This window comes from Rhincodon typus, chromosome 8, assembly GCF_021869965.1.
Source record: "Rhincodon typus isolate 14 chromosome 8, sRhiTyp1.1, whole genome shotgun sequence".
NCBI classification, from domain to species: Eukaryota; Metazoa; Chordata; class Chondrichthyes; order Orectolobiformes; family Rhincodontidae; genus Rhincodon; species Rhincodon typus.
Genome location: NC_063339.1, coordinates 6,625,694 through 6,647,104, shown reverse-complemented (window position 1 = coordinate 6,647,104; position 21,411 = coordinate 6,625,694). Strand labels below are relative to the sequence as shown.

The following is a 21,411-nucleotide window of genomic DNA, read 5'->3' as shown; positions in this document are numbered from 1 at the left end:
CTGAGGAAAGCCACTAGTCACAGCCCTCCGTACAGAAACACGCCCTTCCACTGCTACCCCCTCACCTATGACTGAGCCAGTTTTTTTATCCATTGTCTGACTTCTGCTATTTGAAGATTCTGTACTCATGCTGCCACTATCCTTTTAATCCCATGTGTTTTAATTATGCTAACTAATCTCTATCTGGTATAGTATCAAACTCCTTTTGAAAATGTATGTAAGTAATATTAACCTCATTATCCCCATCAGCCCTCTTTGTTACTTCATTCATGTTTATCAAGTCAGTTCAACATGATTTGTTTTCCGTTACTACCAAGAATATTGAGTAATCTGTTTAGTAATGCCTAACAAAGTCACCACACCTATTATGGTAAGGAATAGTTCTTGTCACGTGAACCCTGTAAGCTGTCTGCTGAATATGTACTTTCAGGAGATGGTTTGAATGTTGAATCTACATGGGTTAAAAACACAGACCTCTTAATTACTTGGAACAGAGAGAGGTAAATTTTTAAAAAAGGCAGTTGGTAGGATACAGCAAAGCGTAGGTCCACGACAAAGGCCTGACCTTGAACTTGGAGCTGGAAGCTAAGATACAGGAGGTAATTTTTGCAAATGGACATTGTCTTAAAAGAAAGGTAATTCCAAAAACAACTAAATAGCCTACAGAAAGGACAGATTGCAAGTTGTCTTCTTTTCTCATTTCTGAGAGGCATAAAATTTGAAATTCTCTCCTCAAGCCCCTCTAATTTTGCCATCTCTCTCTTCCCTCTTTTAAAGCTCCTCATCAAAATCCATCTGTGACCAAATTTTGATTCTCTTTCCGAATATTTCCTTTAATGAGCTCATTGCTTTTTTTAAATGCTTTATACATATATCTGTGAAGAAGCTTAGTATGTATTTTCTTGTGGTTGGTGCAAACCTTGTACCATGACTGAGCCTCTGAATCTGAAACCATTTGTAGTTTCCTCTATTCTATCTTAATCTGAGCAGACTGTCTGCAGGTTAGTGATCAAATATTGGGCCATGGAACATACAGCTGAACTTGGTATACTTCACCATGGTGCCACTGAGGCACTCAAACCCAGTACAGTTTATAAATGAGCACGTCTAAGAGTATTTTCTCTCCTTAGGTTTGTGTCTGGAGAAACTAGTAATGGCAACATCGCCGAGAAATGATCTGCAGCCTGATACCGAACAAGAAATAATTACATGTTATGAAAAAGCTGGTGACATAGCTCTGCTTTACTTACAGGAAACTGAAAGGGTAAGAAAAATATGCTTGGGTTTGCTGCTAATGTTGTTATTGCTTTATATCCTATGTAATGGTGCATTGTGGTTCTTTGTTTTGTTCTTCATTGCAGACTCATGAAAAAGGTGATCTCTTGTAGTGATTGTAATGAGGTCAGCTAGGCGCACATCATAGAATATGAGCTCCCTGATTGGGACTGTTAATCTGGTTCAATCAGGGAGCCCTGGCTGACAGAAACAGAGGTGACAGAGGCTCTGTTCACTCTCTGAGAGTTGGCTCTGAGGGAGTAGAATCAGTGTCGAGGACTCTCCACTAAATAAAGGGTGATTTGGTAATGGGATACCTGCATCTCTCGAGCTACTTCATACATCATCTAGATTATTAGTCCAGTGACATTACTGATATCCTTCTAAAAGTCTTAAAAAAAAAAAGTGTCAGACATTCTGTTCATTCTGAGAGTTGGCTCTGAGGGAGCCACATGTGAATAAATGGTGACTGTGGAAGTGAAATAACTTTGGAGTTGTTTCATCTTTGAGTTTCTGCCCTTGTTTTTCACTAATTGCCCAAGTTGCAATTTGTTCAAATTAAACATCACCTTGAAAGTTCTGGGATAGTAGGAGCTGCAGATGCTGGAGAATCTGAGATAACAAGTTGTAGAGCTGAATGAACACAGCAGGCCAAGCAGCATCAGAGGAACAGGAAGGCTGAAGTTTCGGGCCTAGACCCTTCTTCAGAAATGGGGGAGGGGAACGGGGTTCTGAAATAAATAGGGAGAGAGGGGGAGGCGGATAGAAGATGGATAGAGGAGAAGATAGGTGGAGAGGAGACAGACAAGTCAAAGAGGCGGGGATGGAGCCAGTAAAGGTGAGTGTAGGTGGGGAGGTAGGGAGGAGATAGGTCAGTGCAGGGAGGACGGACAGGTCAAGGGGGCGGGATGAGGTTAGTAGGTAGGAGATGGGGGTGGGGCTTGAAGTGGGAGGAAGGACAGGTTAGGGAGGCGGGGACGAGCTGGGCTAGTTTTGGGATGTGGTAGGGGGAGGGGAGATTTTGAAGCTTGTGAAATCCACATTGATACCATTGGGCTGCAGGGTTCCCAAGCGGAATATGAGTTGCTGTTCCTGCAACCTTCGGGTGGCATCGTTGTGGCACTGCAGGAGGCCCAGGATGGACATGTCGTCTGAGGAATGGGAGGGGGAGTTGAAATGGTTCGCTACTCGGAGGTGTGCAGTTGTTTAGTGCAAACCGAGCGTAGGTGTTCTGCAAAGTGGTCCCCAAGCCTCCGTTTGGTTTCCCCGATGTAGAGGAGGCCACAACGGGAACAGCGGATGCAGTATACCACATTAGCAGATGTGCAGGTGAACATCTGCTTGAAGTGGAAAGTCTTCTTGGGGCCTGGGATGGGGGTGAGGGGGGAGGTGTAGGGGCAGGTGTAGCACTTCCTGCAGTTGCAGGGGAAAGTACCAGGTGTGGTGGGGCTGGAGGGGAGTGTGGAGCAGACAAGGGAGTCCCAGAGAGAGTGGCCCCTCCGGCCTTGAAAGTTCTCACCAGTTACCAGTTGGCAGAATATTTTACTCATGGTCATTTCACTAGTGCTCTTGTTACTCTTGTGTTGTGAGAAATGCTGCTCTTCAACATCTTTTTAAATAATCTGCTATTGTCTTGCATATTTGGCACCCTCTGGTATGAAACAGGAAACTGTCACACTGCTTCTCACTTATAAATTACTTCATCTCGGAATATTCAGTTTGTGCATTTGATGATGGCTTGCCTCTTTTCTAGAAAAATTCTGTGAAGTCTTTCCTGTTACCATTCAGTCCTCCTCCATATGCCATCTGATTTTCTGGTTATCTTTTGCTAATGATTCCACTTTACATTCCTTCAGATTGCACGTCATTGCTTATCATCTTCACTCTTGCAATGTGATGGTTGAATCACTGCACCTTAATCCCCAATGGACCAAAATCCCACCTTCAGTTTAAAATAACAAAAAACAGACCAAGTGGTCTCACTGTAGAATCCGGTGTACGAATCAGCAACTAAAGAAAAAAAAATCTAGTTCTAAAGCGCATTAGTACATCCGAAATATGGGATAAACTGGTATATGAATGCTTTTGCTTTTTCTTTCTCGCTCCTTGTGCTCACCAGCATCCCCTGCCTTTATTCTTTTTCCTCTATGCCCTCACCTTTCCTTACTTTAAATGAGAGGCTATACATTCTAAGGGATTAGGGCATACTTTTTCCTGATTCACAGAAAATAAGTGTGTGGATACAGCAAGCAACTAGAAAACCAACTAGAATGTTGACCTTCATTTCAAGGAAGTTTGAATACAAGAACAAGGAGGCATTGCTGCAAAAAAACGTCTTTGATGAGACCGCACCCGGAGCACTATGTATATTTGAGTCTCTGTACCTAAGGAAGGAAATAATTGTCAAAGACACTGCAGAAAGAGTTCAAAGATGGGCGCGTTTTCTTATTGAAAATGTTTGAACAGAATTAGCTCAAGTTCGCTTGGATTATGAAGAATGCTCTTATTAGTATGTATAAACTTAAAGGCATTAACAAGATAGATGCTGGGAGTTTAGAATATGAAGTTACATTCTACAGGCAAGGATGTCTATTTAGTACTGAGATGAAGAGGAGTCTTTGTACTAAGTGTTGTGAATCTTTGCTGCTTAGCCAATAATTATGAAAGTTTTGAAGTCTAAAGAAATCTGTGAATAGAGGAAAAAAAATGAAGTTGATCTATTATTTGAGCCATGATCTAATTGGATGATGGAACAAATTTGAGAGGGTGTGTGGCCAAGTCCTGCTTGTATTTCTTATGTTCTTGTTTCATGCTGTTCAATAAGGCAGTTCTTCAGATGTAGATTAAAATTCACACTATGTGAAGAGCACAGAGTACCCTCGTGTACTGGTTAACATGCCATTCTTCAGACCACCCAAGATGATTCATTTACCTCACTTCTGTTCGTGGAATCATGCGATGTTCAATACCCGCTCTTGCATGAGTTGATGTAACTGTCACTTCACATGATTCAAGCAAAACCCTTTGAGATGCTTGTGAGAGAGCTGTGCCATGAAATTTAAATGTATATCTTTCATTTCTAGCCAGTTTAATTGCTAGTTCAGCAGAATTATTCATGGCTTCGGCACTTAACAAAAATGGGATAATAAAGGTTATTAGCTCAAGTTAATTTTTGGTTGGACCTTTGGTAAAACTATAAATCACCAAATAAAACATTTAGGCTAACTAATTAAAAATGCAATATAAATGGCCCTGGAAAATTTTCTGACTTAGCAGATCCAATTAGCTGAAGCACTGTCAGGCTAGTCAAGCTAATAGGAAAGCTGTAAAACTTGATAAATGTATTTTTTCAAAAGCTTTCTGATAAGCATCCAAAGGAGCTAAAAGCAATATCATATTTAAAGAATGCTATCCCAGTATTTTGGTTAAATGTAAAAGATATGTACTTGCTTTGAACAAGCATGAAGTTCAAATTGTTCCGCCGTACAAGTAGATCATGCCTGATTGCAGCTTGTTACACTTCACTTTTTGCACTAGTATAGCACCACATCCAAACTTCCTCTGTATGTTTTCCTCTGGCTGTCTGAAGATGATTCAGCAATGTTGAATGTGACATAGCTCTGTAAGCAACTTCCCTGCACAAGGTCCATAGGTGTGAGGCTGGAAAAGCACAGCAGGTCAGACAGCATCAGAGGAGCAGGAAAGTCACTGTTTTGGTCCAAAACCTTTCGTCAGGACTGACAAAAAGAATGAAAAGGAAGATTTAAAATAATTTTCCAATAAATGTATTCCCTTTATTTCCCTTTGCATTATTATTCTTGAAGATGAAGGTTAATGCGATGTAGTGGAATGCTTCTTACTCTTCAGAGTATTTTTGTTATGGAGTACAGTAAATGGCAGATGAACAGCTCTAGCTGTGTTAGCTACACTCGACAGCTTGAGTGCCCTACTATTTAAGTCCTGGCAAAGGCAGCTGGTTCCAGAGAAGTGAAATTGGAGAGCTGATACCAGGGCTTAGAATGGAGTGGGACCCAAGGGCACAGAGGCAATGAGTGCTGTGTAGGAGGAGCACTTCAAAGATCTTCTCAACTAAGACTCAGTCATTGACATGAGTGACCCCAACCACAATCCGTAACATTCTACCCACCGTCAACTGAGAAAACACCTGCCTGATGTGAGGTTGAAAATGCCACCTGTCAGCTGAGAATTAGCAAGGTTTGGCACAGATGGAATCCCTGATGAAATTTTAAAATTTGGCAGACAAGCACTCTTGGCTCATATGGACCCTTTCATCTCCCTCATGTGGAAGGAGAAGAGCATAATTGTGATCATCTTCAAGACTGCAGTAGCTGCAGAAGTGTTTCGTTGTTGTACATCACAGAGAAGGTAATTGTAAGAATCGTCAATAGCCTTCTGTCAAGAGTTGAAGAGTTCCTATGAGAGTCACCATGCAGATTCAGTCCATCAAGAGGCACAATTGTAGTGATCTTCACAGCAAGACAAATTCAAGAAAACTACAGAGAGTAGCAGCAATCTTTCTGCATTGCATTTTTTGATCTTACAAATATCTTTGACCCTGTCAACCAGGAGGGAGTATGGAGAGTCCCTGTCAAGTTTGATAGCCACAGGAATTCATCACTATATTCCATCTACTACACTGTGGAATGTGAGTCATAATCCTCATCAGCAGATTCAAAACAGACCCAGTATGTGTGCAAACCGAGGTTAAGCAAGGCTGTGTTTTTCTCCATCTTCATTGCCACACCATTCTTCTTCTCCATCTTCACTGCCATACTACTCCTTCCAACAGTTTAAAAATAAGGGGTTTCCTATTTAAAATGGAAATGAAGAAAAGTGTTTGCTCTGTCTATCATAGGGAGCTTCAGGGAAGGAAACTAACATTCTTACCTGTCTGGCCTACATGTGACTCCACACCCACAGCAATACGGTCGACTCTTAACTCCCCTCTGGACAGTAAATGCCCTAGTTAACGATGCCCTCATCCTGTGAATGAATTTAAAAAAAAACTTTGTTGCTGGGCAACAGCGATTTTTTTTCTCTCTTCTAACTTTATTTCAAAGGCACTAAAGTATTCGCGTCAATTAAAACTGTGTCTCCAATTCAACACAACATAAAAATACAAATAAAGTTATACATGGTTCCTTCCACTTTAGAATAACCCAAGTTTCCAAATAATAGCAATTATACAGACCTTCATTGCATTCTCAAATTCTCCCTGTATGTACATTCTGAAAGTGGGTGGACTTTTTATTATGTGTTTAGATGAAATAGTCTAGTTTTTTTTTCTATTTTCCATTCCCACTGATTTTTCCCCTCCTATTTGTTCCCAGCAATGACATGGAAATTAATTTTCAATTCTTCAAAACTCAAGGGTACCACTAGAGGGTTTGCAACTCTAAATACAGCAGGGAGAGTATTACAGAGTTCAAATAATTAGTGTGGATTCAGGGAAGGCATGGAGCAAAAAGGGAAGGGGAAACGGAGCAATAATTAAGAAAAACATTTCTGTAGTTGTTGTGTAAGTCTGTGACGTTTTGACTGTGTAAGTAGTTAATGTTGTTAATAACCTTCAAGACATCTGTTGCACCAAGAACAAGACTCTTCTTTATTTCATGCAGATGAATCTATAGAAAACCAGAAAATGCATCTTATTGGCATTAAGTGAGCACTAAAAGGGAGTCTTGACAGTGACTTAGTGATAGGAAGGGGAGGCTAAAGGCTGAATATGTGGAAGCAATGCGGCAGTTGTAAAAGTATTTTTCTTAACAGTCAAACATCAGTCTGTTCAAGTTCAGAGCTTAAGTTACAACTGCAACAAAAACTGAAGGGCAACAGCCAAAACTAAATACCAAAACTGAAGCACTGCTAACTCTACCCTAGTCTTTTAAAAATAAACAAACATGAGAGTTTGCTGCTGATGCAATTTTTAAATAAACAGTTCAGAAGAAGCTGACAGAACAGTTTCATTTTAACTTAAGAAAATGATCCTGGAACAAAATACAAATAAAGACACTTGGTAAAACTTCTATGCTAAAAAGGTTCACCTGTGTCTAGCCATCAGATGCCATCACCTTTTTCTTCTGTAACAGCACAAAGATAAAACATGTGCTCATGGCATCATCGTGCTTCTTTCTTGAAAGAACATTGTAATGAGCAATGATCAAGTCCACTAAATGGCCAAGTGCTGGTATCACTCGAATTGAATAAAAATCTGGATTTAAACCGTCACTGATTGTCAGAAAATCCCATCTGGTTCACTAATGCTCTTTAGGGACGGAAACCGCCACCCTTACCTCGTGTGGCCTACATGAACTGTTTGCTGGGCAATTAGGGACAGACAATAAATACTGTCCTGGTCACTAACACCCTCATCCTGTGAATGAACAAAATAAAAGTAAAGAAACAGACAATACATCCAAACTGTATGTTATTAACCTGCCAACACCAGTCAGACAACAACCACACATGAAACATTTTTATACACAATGACAGTACACTGCAGGGTAAAGCTGCACCAAGTTGTGATTACAGTATAAGGATTAAACCTGGTCATGTATGTTCACCAATGCATTATCAGAATGTATAGATCCAATATATGTTGCCTTGTAGTTTCTTTTATTCATTCGTGGGATGAGGACATTTAATGCCCATCCCTAATTGCCCAGAGGGCAGTTAGGAGTCAGCCACATTGCTGAGGAGTATGGAGCCACGTGTAGGCCAGACCAAGTAACGATGGCAGTTTACTTCCCTAAAGGACATTAGTAAACAAGATGTGTTTTTTGCAACAATCGACAATGAATTCATGGTCATCAATAGACACTTAATTCCAGCTTTTTATTGAGCTCAGATTCTACCATCTGCCATGGTGGACTTTACACCCAGGCCCCTAGACTATTACCTGTGTCTCTGGATTAACAGTCCAGCGATAATACCACTAGGTTGTCACCTACCATGTTAGCAGTAAAAGCATTTCCTTTTTTTTAAAAGGGAAACAGGGGGATGTTGTATTGTGCACAGATTCCAGACCGGCCAGGCCTTTACCTTTGCCTTCAAGACAATTACCTGGCATGACAACATGTGACATATGAAGGTACCCACCTTGCCTTCAGCTACTCCCTCTGTGACATGGAGTCAGTCTACTGAGTCTGTTCAGTCAGTCAGCTATGTATACAATATATATGTGTGTGTGTGTGTGTGTGTGTGTGTGTGTAATATGTTCAATAATATTAGTAAGCATGGAATCCAGCCTCTCTGCAAGTCCATGATGTTGTAACTGTATAAGTAGTGTTGTTAACATACTTCAAGACATCTGACTCAACAAGAACTCTGCACTATATGTTAGGTAAACTAACGTATATAAAGTAACAAAGCACAGGAATTTCACTTTGATAATAATTCATCAAAGAACATTGAATGAATGAAAGTTGATTCAGACGTGAAGCACTACAGATCAGATATTCAAGTAGAACATCTTAATTTATAAATTCCCGTTCTTGTTTTTAAATAGATTTATTGAGTCAACACTCCTTATCTCTGTAATCTCCTTCAACTTCACAACCTCTGGGATATTTGCACTTTTCTCATTTTGACCTCTTAAACACCCCCAAACTTCATTGTTCTGTTGTAGATGTTTCTGTCAATACCCTTGGGATCTCTATCCCTAGGCCTCTCCATCTCTGTTTCCTCCTTTAGGCATTCCTTAAAATCTGTATCTTTGCCTGTGCTTTTGGTCAAATTACTTTTCTTCTTCCATGGTTCAGTGTCAAGTTATGATGTATAATTTATGAATATATTATGAAGCACTTTGGTGCGTGTTTGTATCCTTAAGGCCCCAAAGAAATACAAGTTGTTGTGAGTACAGATTTGACCAGACAGCATGTTGGTGGTCAAGGGGACTTGTTGGGGATAGCATGAAGAATCCACAGACCACCCTGAGAGGTTGGAAATGTAGTTGGATTGTACCAAAAATGAAAAGGAGGGTGGAACACCAAGAGACTGTCAGATGAGTCACTGGCATAACTAGATTGGACAGGATTGCAAAAAAAAAGAGTCAAAGGAAAATTGGATCAGTAGCACAGAAGAAGAGTTAAACAGTGCATTTACTAAGAAATTCACTTATCTTAAGGAGTAAGAAGAAGCCATGAAGAATTGGGGTTCTATGGGATTAATGGCTAAGGTTATCTTCAAAGGAGATGAAGTCATCAACCTGAGAAATAATGGCCTAGTACTTAATAACATGGATGTAGTCCAAGGGAAAATAGCTAATGCTACTCTGCTTCTTTAAGATAACATAATTCTGCGATATAAAAAGAGGTGCAGTTGTTGTCAGCAGATTTGACAATGATGTATGCATTTGAACAGAGAAAGCAATGTGTTGCACATTCAGAGGGAAAATGAGCCAGTGAGGGAAGTGGAAAAAGATGACATAGCTGATAGCATGCTGACAGCTCTCAAGGAAGGATTGTCAGAGTATTTACGGCAATTAAGCTGCATATTCAAATAATTCAGTGTGTATTACAAACTCTAATGCTGCTGTTTTTCTACTGCAGCAAATCCTCTGATTATCTGTCATAGGAGATCAGCTGGTTTGTATTAATAATTGTACAATTATACACTATTATTGAGTCTTCTCATTTCCAGGATGATAGAGTACAGTTTGTTTAATTGATGGTGACAATGTACTTTCCTACCTCTGTCTGTATGAAACAGAGCTATTTTTCAGACACTAACGTTTTTCACTGCTAATTGCCCCTTAGCCATGGCTGATGTCAGCTGCTGACCTCATTTAAAGTGCTGCTGTCAGTATAAAGCAGACAAGGAACAGATCCCTTGATAAAACTTAGTGCAGGTTGTCTGATCTGCAGCCCACCTTTTGTCTATAGCCTTTGAAAACCAAGGCATGCACTTCTCTTTGTACTCCCATTTATTTATTCATTCAATAGTGTAACCTGTTTGAATGTTGTTGTGGAAATTTTAGGAAAGGCTTTTTTTTAATTCATTCACAGGATGTGCTGCCAAGACCAGCATTTATTGCCCACCCCGATTGCCCAGAGAACAGTTAAGAGTCAATCACATTGCTTTAGGCCTGGAGTCTCATGTAGACCGGGTGAGGATGGCAGTTTCCTTCCATAAAAGACCTTGGTGAACCAGATGGGTCTTTCCTGTCAATTGACAATGATTTCATGGTCAATATTAGCTACTAGTTCAAGATCTTTATTGCATTCAAACTTCCCCCATCTACCATGGTGGGATTTGAGCCCAGGTCCCCAGAACATTACCTGTGTCTCTATTTAACAGTCTAGCAATAATGCCACTAGGCCATAACCTCCACCTATTAGTGCTTGGGTGAATCTGAGTTCATAGCATCAAAATTTGTTAACTGTGAGCAGCTTGGAATACTTGCAAGTTAAAGCTGAAGTCAATTTAATCTTCACTTGTCTCTCATGGAGATTTAATTTGTTAACTGTACTCACTGGAGCAATACTGGATCCTGAAAACTCAGAAGGTATACATTAAGACCAGCCATCTAAGTCAGAGTCAGCAGGGTATGTCAGTTTGGGTGCAACATGCAGATTGTGGTGTTCCCGACCATTTCCTGACCTTGGTTTTTCTAGTTTGTGGAGTCAATGAATTACAGAGCTGCTATCAAAGGAGTGAGTTAGTACTCACTTCAGCCATGGTGCTGGAGTCGTTGGATGGGATCAATCAAGTTGATTGTTTTGTCGTTGATAGTCGTAGAGTTATAGAGGTCTACAGCATAAAAAAGGCTCTTTGGCCCATCATGTCTGCGCCAGACAAAAAAAGCACCTAACTATTATAATCTAATGTTCCAGCATTTGGCCTTCTAAAGAGTCATGGAGAAGAGTCATAGAGTAATTCTGAATGGAAACAGGCTCTTCGACCCAAACTGGTCCATGCTGACCATGGTGCCCACATCAGCTAGTTCCAGTTGCCTGCACTTGGTCCATATCCCTCTAAACCCTTCTCATCCATGTACCTATCCAAATGTTTTTTAAATGTTGCTATTGTATCTGTCTCAACCACTTTCACGACTTTATATGCCTTGCATCGCAAACACTTCTTAAATATTGTAAGGGTTTCTATCTTTACCACGCTACAGACAGTGAGTTCCAGATTCCTACCACCCTCTGGGTGAAAAAAGCTTTCCTTACATCCCCTCTAAACCACCTGCCCTTTAGCTTAAATCTGTGCTCCCAGTCATTGATCCCTCCACCAAGGGGAAAGGTTCATTCCTGCCTACCCTGTCGGTGCTCCTCGATTTTTATGTATCTCAATCATGTGTCCACACAGTCTCCTCCTGTCCTAGGACCCATTCTATCCAATGCACACCAAATTCACCCCGATCCTCAACGGTTCCCACCGTCCTAACATTCATCATAAATACCCTTGCCTTGCTTGACTGCCCAACTGCATCATGTCACACTTACCTTAATAGTGTTTTCTTGAGTGTCCTTGGAACTGCACCGTATGCCTAAGTCTTGGGCAGGTTGGCACAAATGTCACTTGTTATCCCAAGTCCAGGTCTGCAGCATTGCAAATATTTTGATGTTGACAAGGATGGATTGACACGTGAGAAGGTAGCATCCCCTCAGTATGAGGCATTTCTCTGGATATAAAAATAAGGATAAGCCAAAGAGAAGGCATACTTTATTAACAGAGTAAACATGAACTGTGTATTTTATGTGTATACACATACATAAAACTGAATTTCTGATGCTGCAAGATAGGTTTGTTTGTATTTAGAACTGCAATTGTTTGCCTTCAATGTGGTTGATAATAGTTTTAAAAATTGTTTTTGTCAAAATGCAGACGTCAGGCAGCCAGGATTCATTAACTGGTGCATTGGAACTGAACTGATGCCTAATGATGCTGTCTAGGATTGGAGAGCAGTGCTAGTTTGCTATAGAGAGGAGATGTGGAGCATAGCACAGCTCACTGGTTTGCCCAACCAGTATTATTATTTCACAGAGAATTATTCATGGATCAGACAATAATGTTGCCATATGGTACCTTAACTGTAATAACTCCAATCAGAACCATGTCTCCCTGGTGTTTAAGCTTTGCTGGCAGAGTTGCACAATGGAAAGTTCCACACTTTTCATGTCTACTTTTTAGTGATCTGTTTTAGAACAGATTTGTCCTAAGTCATTCATTGCCCTTGTATGATTTCTTATTCAAGCCTAAAAATTACCGTTCACTAAAGCTGGAGAGCTTATTTTCTTCATTCTTCCTGTTTTCCTTTTTGCTCGCACTCGTCCTACTCTGAAAGCATATAAATCACTAAAAATCATCATGCAGGCTAATGAGATCATTTACAAAAGGCAATGAACTAGGGTTCATTTCAAGAGGGATAGGTTTGGAAAGCAGTTATAGTGTTATTTGTTAAATCACATTTTCCATGCTGTGAACAGTTCTGATTTTCATATTATGAAAGGATCTGGAGACACTGGAAAAGATTTCTTTTAGTTTGTAAAAGTGAAGCCAGATGTCCTCACTATGAGAGATGTTAGATTCCTACAATGTGATTCACTGCACATGATATCAAGAAATGATATTGGTGGAGCAAAGACACTTAACTCAACAACAGTGTGGTCACTGATGCTCAATTTGGGTTTTGACAAGATCCCTGAGCATGAGCACTCATCTCTCTCTTAATCCAATAATAAACACAAGAGGTGACATGGGAGTGACTTTCTTTGATATCTAGGTAGCATATGACAAAGTGTGCACTCACCAACAACTTTTTTTGTGTCTGTGGCATCATTACAAAATAACTAAACCATTCAAGGTGACATTAGGACTGGCAACCAAAGCATGGTTAAAAAGGCAAGTTTTAAGAAGCCTCTTTTAACAGGAGAGCGAGACAGAGTTTCAGAGAGGGATTTCTAGAGATTAGAGTACAGATACCTGTAGACATGACCACTTAATCTTGTCATATACATTCCCCTTTCACTACTGTCAGACAAAGGTAATTGAAGGCAGCAGAGTATGTGCTACTGTAGCCCATTGTGGCATCCCTGAAGCTGCTTTAGCTGGGTTCAGTTATGTAAGCATAAATGTCAGGGACAGACCTGGGACTGCCCTTCCTTCTGTGGCTAATCACATTTTATAAAAATTTTTAAAGCAAACCTATCTTGTGTTTAACACATCTACAACCTACCTCAATCCTATATTGCTGGTATGACATAAATAGGAAGGAGTATAAAATAGTTGTTTTTGGTTGGTGCATTTGTATATAGTGTCATATATTCCAGATCAGAGTGGCTCATTGGCAGGACCAGTCATTTTGGCTAAGTTCCAATTTGCTTTGAAGTAAACGTACCTAATGTGGTGGGGTAGAGGTTCTATTTGAAGTGAATTAGGTACAGTTGTTCCTGAACCATTGTTAATTAACAAAGTTGATCTAACTGTTATGGTAATTGTAAAATGCAAAGTATAATAGATAACCTCTGGAATTATTTAGGAGACAAAGTAGATACTCTGATGGAAGGAAGTGATGGGTGTTTTATGGTTGGCTGAGCTTTGCTATGGCTTTCCATGTTTATTTTGATTAACATTAGTTTTGATCTTGAGGTACTATTTGCCAAGTTTTCTATCAAACTTTGAACTCTAAAGGCATTTAAAACTTCTTAAAGCACTTCAAATTTTTCCTTTAAAAAACCTAACTGAAGAAGGTAATCTTGTATTGTGAAACGTTAATGTAAGAGATCCACAAGAGTATTTTAAAAATACTTAGTGTCTTAGACTACATTGTCCTTCAACTAACATAACTTAAAATCCGGATTCCTGGCCAAATATCTCTTCACTATTTGCAAATTTGTTGCCACATTTCCCAATTCTACAGCAGTGTCTGCACTTCAGAAAAAAAACTGCACAGGTTCACAGCCAATGTGGGATGCCCCTAGGTTTATTAAATTGTCTGAAACAAGTTGTTTCTTTCCAATTTAATTCATGACCTGAATTTCACTCATGTTTCAGGAGTGCCAAAATAGGACATATACTAGCTCACCAAACCCACTCTGGTAAAAAAAAAAAATGGCCTGGTTGGATTTCTGTTTTGGGGTGGCAAGGTTCCCTGAGAGTTGAGCAAGGTGGGGCCTGTCTGGTATGGGGGCACACTGGACCAAAGGCCTACCTTAGGCAACGTATTGAAGTTAAAGAATAATAAAACAAAAAAAACCTGTAATGCTCTTATTTCCTCCATTCTCCTCCAATGCCTTTTCTATCTTACCTCCTATCCCCCGTGCCAACTTATGTCCCTATGTCCACCCATACTGTAATAGCCTGTATGCCTGCCTGCCTACCTATGGTTCCTCATGCTCTGCATGTCAGCCTATACCCATGTACCCACCTTCCATGGCTCTTTATAATGCTGATGAAGACTTAGCTGTAACTCATGCCCCTACCACCTTTGCCCTTACATTTTCCATGCCAACTTTCCCGTTATCTGCTGTCGATACACTCATGTTGAGTTGCGATAAAATAGTTTGAAGTGTTAGTTGCACATTGTATTGAATAAACACTTACTTCTTTAAAAAATTACTACTTTTTCATTCCTGAACTAAATTAAGCCTTATAACATCAAACATCTGGTTCAAATGCATAATTCCTCAGATCAGCAGCCATTCATAGTCTGAGTTCAAAGAGACTGTAACCACTTGTAGTTGTCAAACAAACTTAAATACTAGGACTGCTACTGTGATAATAGATGGTTATGAAATCAGTCATGCAACAGTGATCCAGTAATGGACGCCTTCATGCTTATGTCAACAGACACAGGGAAATAGAAAGTATTTTTTAACATAAGAGTCAACTTTGAGAGAGTGACAGTTCCCTTTGACTGGTTGTTTTGGCAACTGCTATTTGCAAGTCATCTTTACACATGCTTTACACAGTTTGACAATTGATTTTGTGTATCAGATTTGGATTTTGGACAGCCTCAATGAGCCTGACAGTAATAAGTTTATACACTTTGCATGCAAATGTATGCCTACTTTTAACAATACCAAGGGGTACCTGACCTCCCCATAGGTCATCTGTCCAAAGGTGACCTGGCACCAGATGCAAAGGAGTACCTTACGTCTTCCCCAAAGTGGTACTCTAGTTGTCTAAATAATCCTATAAAGGCCAGAGCTGTTCTTATTGGGTCTAATCTGCATGCTTCAGCTTTCACACTTTAAAGCTCTCAAAATCCCACTTCAGTGAAGACAACTGATTATGTAAATGGCCAGCTCCTTATATAAAAAAAATTTTGATCTGATTCCATTTCTCATGAAAATTGGAAGTATCGTATTTGGGAACAGGACTTAGAATTTCCAGGCACATTTGTCATTTTCACCATGTTGAACAGGTGAAAATCCAAGAAGGTGGGAAATGTCCATGTGGACAGAATGCACTGTGACCTGGAATCTGGAGTGTAGTTTTATTTTTGAGTAAGCAGATGTGGATAATGCTATTCTGGATGCCAAGTATACAATCAGATAATGGGAAAGCAATGGCTTCCAGAGACCCAGACAATGTTTTAGAAACCTGGGTTCAGATCCCACCACTGAAATGCTAAAATTTGAACTCAGTAAAAATCTGAATTAAGAGTCTAATGATGACCATGAATCCATTCTTGATTACCAGAAAAACCCATCTGGTTCACTAATGTCCTTTAAGGAAGGAAACTGCCATCCTTACCTGGTCTGGTGTCCATGTGATTCCAGACCCACAGCAATGTCGTTCACTCTTAACTGCCCTCTGGGCAATTAGTGATCAGCAATAAATACTACCTGGCCAGAGACATCTACATCCTATGAATGAATATAAAAAAAAGACAACTATAACAGTTGCATGTTTTGTAACAAAAGACATTGTAGCAAATAAATACAGGGTAGCTTTAAACTGCTGCCTGGGATGTAACTGTAGCTCAGTTTATGGGGCTAATTACAGCACTTCATGGTTGAGATTGCCTGGACCTCCTTAATGCATACCCTTTCTTATTAATGGTGCCTTTGAAAATCCGAGGAGGTCAACAATTTCCTTTTAGAGTGTGTCAAAAGACATATTTCAGAGTTGAAGTCATGAACTGATGTAATCTGTTATTTTTGTCTAATGTATTCCTATTTATCACAGCTGAGCTGATTTTTATTCTAAGGGGACAGCGTTAGGGCCAGTTTAGTTCAAATTGAGAAAAGACGGATGCCCCTAAATTTATAGTGCAGTTTGATTTGTTTGGACTAGTAAAGTTCTAATTTAACCATGACATGTATTTTAGATTCTACATCATAACTTACACTTTATCAAAAATGCAAAGTTCTGATCTTTATGTATAGACTTTCATTTACTCGCTAATATAGAAATCCTTTCCTGCTTCAAGAAATTAAAAGAAGTGAAATTTTTAATATATTCACTCACAGAACTCGTAGCAAAAAAAGTGATATAAACAGCATGTAAATACATGGAGAAGAAGGAAATAAGATAAGGTGGGAGGAATCTCGCACGGATCGTAAGCACTGGCACAGATGTAGACCAGCTTATCTGTTCCTCTGCTGTGAATGTCAGTTTTTTTTAAATTCATTCACAGGATGAGTGTGTCACTGGCTGGTCCAGCATTTATTGCCCAAACCCCTCTAGTTGCCCTTAAGAAGGTGTTGGTGAGTTGCCATCTTGAACCTCTGCAAATCATTTAGTGTAGCTAGACCCACAATGCTGTTAGAAGGAATTTTGACCCAGCGACTCTTGAGGAATGTCAATATGTTTCGAAGTCAGGAATGTGTATGACTTGGAGGGAACTTGCAGAGGATTGTATGCCCATGTATTTGCTGCCCTTGTCTTTTCTACATTACATTGGTCATGGGTTTGGAAGGTGCTGATGGACCAGCCTTAGTGAATTTCTGCAGTTCATCTTGTGATAGTGCACACTGTTGCTACTGAGCATCAGTGGTGCTGTAATGTTCCAATTTGGTTCATTTATTCTTCCACCTTTGTAGTTGGCAACACTCTGGAGTGAATCAATTATAAAGGAGTTGTAAGAGATATGTCTTCATTCAAAGTGTGGTTAGAATGTGGAGCTTTATGCCTTGCCTTCGTTGGTTGGGGCATCGAATATAAAGGTTGGCAAGTTATGTTACAGCTGTGTAAAACTTTAGTTAGGCCACATTTGGAATATTGTATGCAGTTCTGGTTGCCAACTACTAGAAAAACGTGGATGCTTTGGAGAAGGTGCAGCAAAGCTTTACCAGGATGTTGCCTGGTCTGGATGGTTTTGGTTATTAGGAGAGGTTGGATAAACTCGGATTGTTTTCACTGGAAAGACGGAGGCTGAGGGGCAACCTGATAGAAGTCTACAAAATTATGACAGGCATAGATAAAGTGAATAGAGCCTTTTTCCAAGGGTGGAAAGGTCAACTACAAGTGGGCACAGGTTCAAGGTGAGGGAGGAAAGTTTAGGGGAAAAATGCAGGGAAAATTTTTCGTACCGAGAATGGTAGGTGCCTGGAAGGCAGTGGAGGTGGTGGAAGCAGGCACGTTAGCACCATTTGTGGCATGTCTTGATAGACGCATGAACGTGAGCTGAACAGAGGGATAGTTACCACACCTGGGCAATAAGTAGTGGGTCTAACTAAGGACGAGGAATCGGTGCAGGCTTGGTGGACCAAAGGGACTGTTCCTGGACAGTATTGTATTGTATTTTCTCCTGTTTCCTGATTCGTTTTTTGATATGCCAAGCACTTTTTGTAAGATTGCTCCAGTTGCACTTGTTTTTGTGTATCAATCTTCCAATTTTTTTTATCTTTACTGATTAGGTGGCATCACTTGAGCAATGTGTTTGTCTATTTGGAGTATATGCTGTCAGCCCGTAGTAATTGATATCATCCTAAATGTCCCAACTAATAAATCTAAGTATTTTCCACCCTGTATCAAATATTATCTGGCTGAAATAATTATTTGTAACTTCACAAAAACTGACCATGCCTAAACAAATTAAGGTTCAAATTGACCACACAAACTAATATGTAATAAGTCTATGTATATGGCCCAGGTCAATTGTAATTCTTCCTTACCAAATGTATTTTACAACTAACCATAATTAAGCAATATATATTTAATTCCTCACTTAATCAACTCAAAATGATTAAACCTAATTATTAATCTTGCAGGTTTGGCAAGTGATTAGGAAGATATGTGAAATATTATTTATTGCATGTGGAATGGAATATAAAAGCAGAGATTTTTTTCTTTGAACATTAGTGAGGTCACATTTGGAACTGTACAGTCTCCTTATTCAAGGATGTAAATGTGTTAGAAGCGCTTCAGAGACGTTTCACTCAACTAATACCTGGGCTGGGGTCCCCCTTGTCTTCACCCGAAACTCTGATTTCTCCACTGATGCTGCCAGACTTGCTGAGCTTTTTGAGCAATTTCTGTTTTTTTAGCAGGGATTGGGGGCGGGGGTGCATTCTTATTGCTGCATCTATTAGACAAGCTGGGCTGCCATCTATTAGAGTTTAGAAGACTCAGATATTCTAATTGAGATGATTTATCCTGAAAACAAAAACAAAACAACTGTGGATGCTGTAAATCAGAAACAAAAACAGAAATAGCTAGAAAACGTCAACAGGTCTGGCAGCATCTGTGGAGAGAAAGCAGAGTTAATGTTTTGGGTCCAGTGACCCTTCCTCAGAACTGATGGTAGCTCGGAAAATGTTGGTTTTGATGCAGAAGATAAGGTAAGGAAGTAGACACTAGGTGGGGGTAGAACCCAAAGGGAGAGAAGAAAAAAGAAGTGAATTGCTGTCAGTCTAGGAGAACGAATGGCTGCTAATGGGGGCTATTAGCGGGCAAGTGTTTCATCTTCTGCAGTTGCAGAGGAATGTGCTGTGGGGCTTGGTGAGTGGAGGTGTTGGTGATGGGAGTGAAGGAGGAGTGGACCAGGGTATCCCAGATTGAATGGTTCTTGCAGAAGGCTGTTGGGGAGGGGAATGATGGTGGTGATATCCCACGGAGGTAGCAAAATGGCAGCTAATTGCTCCTCTGGATATGGAGGCTGGATGGTAGGTGATGAGGGAAGATGGGTTGAGGGCTGAAGTGCAGGAGATGGGTCAGACCAGGCTGAGGGCCCTGTCAATTAAGACGATGGGGAATCCTTGTTTGAAGAAAAAGGTGGACATCTTGGAGGCTCCCTTGTCGAAGTTGGCATCATCAGCACAGATGGGATGGAGACAGAGGACCTGAGAGAATGGAAGAGTGCCTTTCCAGGAGGCAGGCTGTGAGGATATATAGTCAAGGTAACAGTGGGAGTTGGTGGGTTTGTGGTCTGTATTGCTGGCCAGCCTATCACAAGAAGTAGAAACAGAGATATCAAGGAAATGAGGAGTCCGGAGATGGACCAGGTGAAGGTGAGACCAGGGTGGAAATTAGAGGTGAAATTGATAAACGTTTCCAATTCTGGACAAGATAAGGAAGCAGCTCCAATGATATCATCGATATACCAGAGAAGGAGTTGTGGGTAGTGGCTGGAATAGGACTGGAGCAAGGAATGTTTCACGTACCTCACTGGGATCTTGATCAACTGGACCAATGGGCCAAGAAATGGCCGATGGAGTTTAATTTAGATAAATGCGAGGTGTTGCATTTTGGTAAAACAAATTGGGGCAAGGCTTATACAGTTAATGGTAGGGCCCTGGACAGTACTATCAAACAGAAAGACCTAGGGGTGCAGATGTGTAGTTCCTTGAAAGTAGCATCACAGGTAGACAGGATGGTGAAGAAGGCTTTTTTTATTCGTTCATGGAATGAGAGCATTGCTGGCAAGGCTAGCATTTATTGCCCATTCCTAACTGCCCAGACGGCAATGGTTGAGATTCTGGAGATTCATGCAAGCCAGACCAAGTAAGGATGGCAGTTTCCTTCCTTGATGGACATTTGTGAATCAGATGGCTTTCTCTGACAATCGTCATCATTGGACTCTTAATTACAGATATTTATTGAATTCAAATTCCACCGTTTGCTGTGGCAGGATTCAAACCCCAGCAGAACATTACTTGGGTCTGTAGAAATATTTAAAGAAATAATTTGCAGATGGCCTCAGAGGATACAATGTTATACAAAACACTTCTGTCACAAATACCGTTTGTCAAAGTTGTTTACTGTTTCTTTCTTTCTCAGAATTAATTTCAAAGTCACTTTCTGTGTTTAGATTTCCATTTCTGTCCTCTTCCTGTTAACCAGTGAGAAAGATGGGGCCTCATTGATCATTGTTATGGGTTTTTACAGCCCATTATGTAAATTGATATTTTTTAAAATAGCAGCCAAACTGGCTCAAATACCTGATAAAGCAATGTAACCCCATTCCTTGTGAATCTTGACTCCGTCACAACTCTCCTGGTCTTTTATTGATGATGGTGATCACTGTGGTACTTCTATTTTGTTTCTGTCTTAAGATCCACATGTACTGGTTAATAAGATATGACTTCTCGGTCTATTTTTATGGGTGGTAGGTGGATTGCCTTACAATCCTCCAAAAATTCACTGGCCGCCCCCAGCCCTAGAGTTCGGAGATCTCTGACTTACCCAGCCTGCAATCCCTCAAAATCTCTGTGCCCATCCCAAATCCCCTTAAGCTGCTGAGATATCTATAATTTACTTCAGCCTTACAGTCAACAGATCCTCCAATTCTGGTTCTCCTATTGGTGGCCATGCTTTTAGCTGCCTAGCCCCCAAAGTCTGGAAATCTGTCCTTTTCTTCCTTTAAGGCACTCTTTTAAAAACTTACTACTTTGTTACAAGTCCTAATATCTCTTTATATATAGCTCAATGTAAAATTTTGTTTGATTAGCATATGTGAAGCAGTTTGGGATGTTTTGTATGTTCAAAGTAAATTTAGAAAGTTAAAATGTGATCTGATCAAAGTATTTAGGATATTCACAGGAAAAGACAGAATAGGTAAAGATAAACCATTTCTAATAGTTGGTGATTCTAGCACCAGGGGGCAAAATCTAAAAATTAGGGCCAGACCATTCAGGAGAGATGCAGAGATAGTAGGAACTGCTGCTGCTGGAGAATCTGAGATAACAAGGTGCAGAGCTGGATGAACACAGCAGGCCAAGC

The 21,411-nt window shown here is 40.2% G+C and overlaps 1 protein-coding gene across 1 annotated transcript in view; it reads left to right on the top strand.

Moving 5' to 3' along the window:
* The first annotated feature begins 1,132 nt into the window (after positions 1-1,132).
* The window catches only part of ttc7b (tetratricopeptide repeat domain 7B), a 301,097-nt gene continuing 280,818 nt past the window's right edge, over positions 1,133-21,411 (top strand). Inside the window, exon 1 of the mRNA XM_048599973.1 lies at positions 1,133-1,264. Coding sequence (XP_048455930.1) covers positions 1,154-1,264 — 111 coding nt within the window. The 5' untranslated portion in view covers positions 1,133-1,153. The remainder of the gene's footprint in view (positions 1,265-21,411) is intronic.